At 41.2% G+C, this 3,763-nt stretch overlaps 1 protein-coding gene across 1 annotated transcript in view; it reads left to right on the top strand.

Annotated features, from left to right (window-relative positions):
* The window catches only part of PPP1CC (protein phosphatase 1 catalytic subunit gamma), a 22,949-nt gene extending 19,543 nt beyond the window's left edge, over positions 1–3,406 (top strand). Inside the window, exons 6-7 of the mRNA XM_018558305.1 lie at positions 1,904–2,038; positions 2,430–3,406. Of these exons, the coding sequence (XP_018413807.1) occupies positions 1,904–2,038; positions 2,430–2,519 (225 nt within the window). The 3' untranslated portion in view covers positions 2,520–3,406. The remainder of the gene's footprint in view (positions 1–1,903; positions 2,039–2,429) is intronic.
* The last annotated feature ends 357 nt before the right edge of the window (positions 3,407–3,763 follow it).

The following is a 3,763-nucleotide window of genomic DNA, read 5'->3' as shown; positions in this document are numbered from 1 at the left end:
TTTGAACTTTATCATCTTTACTGAATCCATTTTTTTTACATCATTAAATGTATTTCCCCCCCCCCCCCTTTTTTTTTTTTTTTTTTATTTTTTTTTTATTTGTGCATACTCGGAGCACTGAATGTAAGGCTGCTTGTTAAAGTTGCAATGTCTAGGGATGTTGGCGTGTATGTATGTATTTGGGATTACTAACAGGAATTTTAATGTAAATCTTTTTGCTTGATTCCTGAATAGTGCCCAATTACCATTTTACAACTTTTTCTCCAATAGTGCATTAGGAATTATGATTAAATGACTCGCGTCAACAAGCTCCCTGTGCCCCGAGGGCTTTAATGTGGCTTAGTTTGGCTGGACTAAGCTGCTGCTGGCAACAGTGCTACACTAGCAATCGGGAAACCCTTTACTTTAATTGAAAGAGTAAAATACCTAGCTACCTTTTTGGTGGCAGGATCTGTTGCTCCAGAACTAGTCGCATAGGGGAACATTACATTTTTGTGGAAGGTCATTCATGCCCTACTGATTCATGTCAAGGTCTACCTGAAAGAACATTAAGTGGGCTGTGCATTGCATGTCTGAGCAAAGTTACAGTGACTGACACTAGATGCAGAAAAAGTTTGAATGCCCAACCTCCCCCCCCCACCCGTATTGTTTGGGCACAGTTCTGCTTTAACCCCTTCATGACTGTCCTTTTTTCATTTTTTGCACCCATGTTATATTCCACATTTTAGGCCTGAAAATGACTTAATCCCCAAACATTATATTTTCTGAATGCCAAGACCCTATAGAATAAAATGGTGGTAGTTGCACATTTTTATGTTGTGCAATATTAGCGCAACTCCTTATTAAATCCCAACATTTAGTGAAAAATTTAATTAAATGCCCCAAAACACAACAAAATACCCATTTTTTTTTTTTTTATGAAATGTAAAAGATGAGGTTACAACGAGTAAAATACCCAACATGCCCAGGTTACAAATTGCGTGCGTCCGTGAAACGGCGAAAAACTGCAGTACCCCAAAAAGTCCATAGAAGATGCTTTAGAAGCCCCCACAGGTCATCAATTTAGAGATGCCTTAGAATTATTGCTCTCACTCCGGCGTGCGCAGAGATACCCAACATGTGTAGCGCGTTTGTTGTTTTCAGTACCGGAAGTGATGCAATCTGCATCGCTCCTGGTCCCATAGAACGGGGAACGATGAACGGAAGTTCGTCGATTTCTCCTCCCCGCCGACACTAAGGAAGCCGGTCCCGTAGGAGGGGCAACGGAGCCCGGGAAGAACGGCGGCGGTGTCCGGCTGGGGCGGCCCCTTCTACGGGGCACAGAAGCGATCTGGCGACAGGTAAGTTTCCAGAATCGCTTCTGTTGTAAAGCCAACAATCGCAAGTTTAAACAGAGTCCCGGTGGCAAAAGCTGCCAGGAGTCTGTTTAAACAGCCCCGATGCTGGCGACGTACACTGTACGTCAGTCACAAAGGGGTTAAAACCCAACTCCAGGCACAAACGTCCAAATGTTAAAGCGGTAAACTGCTAATGCAAAAGCCACCACCTGCAATGACTACAATCTTTTACATCCTACAAACCCTTCTGGTTTACATGTGGGTGCAAGTTTACAGACCTCAGCGCTTCTGTTACATCTCCACCCTCCCTCTCCTCCTGGCCATCCACAAAACAAGGGGGGGGGGGCTTTTTGTGAATGGACAGGGAGTCAGATGTGACCTAAAGTGATGCTCATAGCAGGGGGTGGCTTTTAAGCAAATGATCTTGCTGCTTTAACACATGTGATTTTAATTGTGCCCAGAGTTTGGCTTTAATGTAAAGTAGAAATGTATGACTGTTTAGTCTGTGCTTGGATCTTCTAAATAAACTTTACAATCTTTCCCTTTTTTTTTTCTCCCCATTCTAGGTAGTTGAAGATGGATATGAATTTTTTGCCAAACGCCAATTGGTAACGCTCTTCTCGGCCCCCAACTACTGTGGAGAGTTTGACAATGCTGGAGCAATGATGAGTGTAGATGAAACCTTAATGTGCTCCTTCCAGGTATGATGAACCCTTTTTGCTGCTGGACTAATTTTCATTTTCCTTATGCTGTGCGTTTTTGGCCTTAAGAGTATTTAAACCACAAAAACCTATAATAATCGTAAAGCCCTGTAGAGTAAACAATGCAAATATCCAACAAAAATGTGGTAGTTGCAATTTGCTTTTCAAACCTATATTTTCTGGAATATAATTGACAAAGTGTGTGTGCATTGGTGTGGGGGGCGCTTTGATTTAAGTCTTAAGTTGTCTAATGTTTTGCTTGAACTATCCTTGAGCTCTGTGTGGTGATTCCAGCTTGTTCAGTTGTGAGATGGTGCACATGTGCATTACTTGCATGGAATGGTCGGATTGGTTCGCTTTAAACCTGTCATTTTATTTTTTTCTCCCCTAGATTCTAAAACCCGCAGAGAAAAAGAAGCCCAATGCAAGCCGACCCGTAACACCACCACGAGGCATGGTCACAAAACAGGCAAAAAAATGAGGTTCTCTGGGCCTGCTTGGACTTGTATTATAGTATATAATCGCTTTTTTATTTTAAACTGTGTAACTTGTACTGGTCCGTTCATCCATTTAGATGTTGGTGGCTCTTTTTTTTTTTTTTTCTTCTTAAAGAATTGTATTTGCTACGATGCTTTACTATTCTGTTTTTTCTTTTCAATCTGAAATTCAAACCTGTTCTGTTGCTTCAATATGGTTTCCTTTTTATGCCAGTGTTTCTGTACACTCCAATCTGTATCTTCATTATTCATGTAGCTTTGTACAATTCACATTATTTGTAAATGCTCGTTTACTACTTTAGTACTTAAAGATGGCACTCGCAGGCTGGTCAGACTAGGAATGTCACCGCTATAATTTTGCATCTTGTTTATACAAACCACTGTGAACTTTTATTTTTTTCTGTTTTTTAAAGGGATTTTCTTTTAACGTCAGGTCCACACTTGTATAGCTATTAATATTGGAAAGGTCTCCCTTTGAATTTACCAGCATCACTGGTTTGATGTACATTTAATTAAAGCACATTTTATTTCTGTACTGTATTCTTTAAATGAAATTAAAGCCATTATTTTAACTGTTGTCTTTTCACTTCCTGAAACTTGCATCGATCAGTGTACTGCCCATGTCTTCCACAGCAATGAAGATGGATTTACGTCTGTAGTGTTTGCATGGTAATTGAAAAATAAAGGAAGCATGCTTCTCTAGACATACCAATACACTTCCTTATGGCGTTACATAACTTTTATTTTTGTTTTATGTCATGAAAGACATAATTACCACTAACAAGAGATACCAGAATTGGGACATGCCAAAGTTGTCACTTTAAATGTTAACCAGCCTTTTTTTATTTCCTAATAAAGAAACTTGTTTGAGCCACATGTACAGTATATTTATTTTATTAGTTCCTGGTCACTGATCCTTGAGTCTGTATTACTCTCAGGTCTGGGGTCTTCCAAGGATGGGAAGTGTAACCTTAAAGGAGAACTATGAGGAGTGCTTTTCACTCACCTCATAGTTCTAGCCGACCTGTGACAATGAGACTGTCACAGGTCGGCTCAGTAGATCGGGAGGTGAGCGAACACATACCAGGTTCGCTCACCTCTCGATCTTGTCACGGCTCTCTGCCGTGGGGGGGGCGTGGTACAGCTGGCTCTGCCTCTAGATAGGCAGAGCCAGCTGTCACTCACGCAGCTGGGCGGATCTCGACATCGATGTCGGGATCCGCTGCGG

The sequence above is a fragment of the Nanorana parkeri genome, unplaced genomic scaffold (assembly GCF_000935625.1).
Source record: "Nanorana parkeri isolate BGI_ZX_2015 unplaced genomic scaffold, ASM93562v1 scaffold331, whole genome shotgun sequence".
Taxonomy (NCBI): Eukaryota; Metazoa; Chordata; class Amphibia; order Anura; family Dicroglossidae; genus Nanorana; species Nanorana parkeri.
This window is presented reverse-complemented; position numbering and strand designations above follow the sequence as displayed.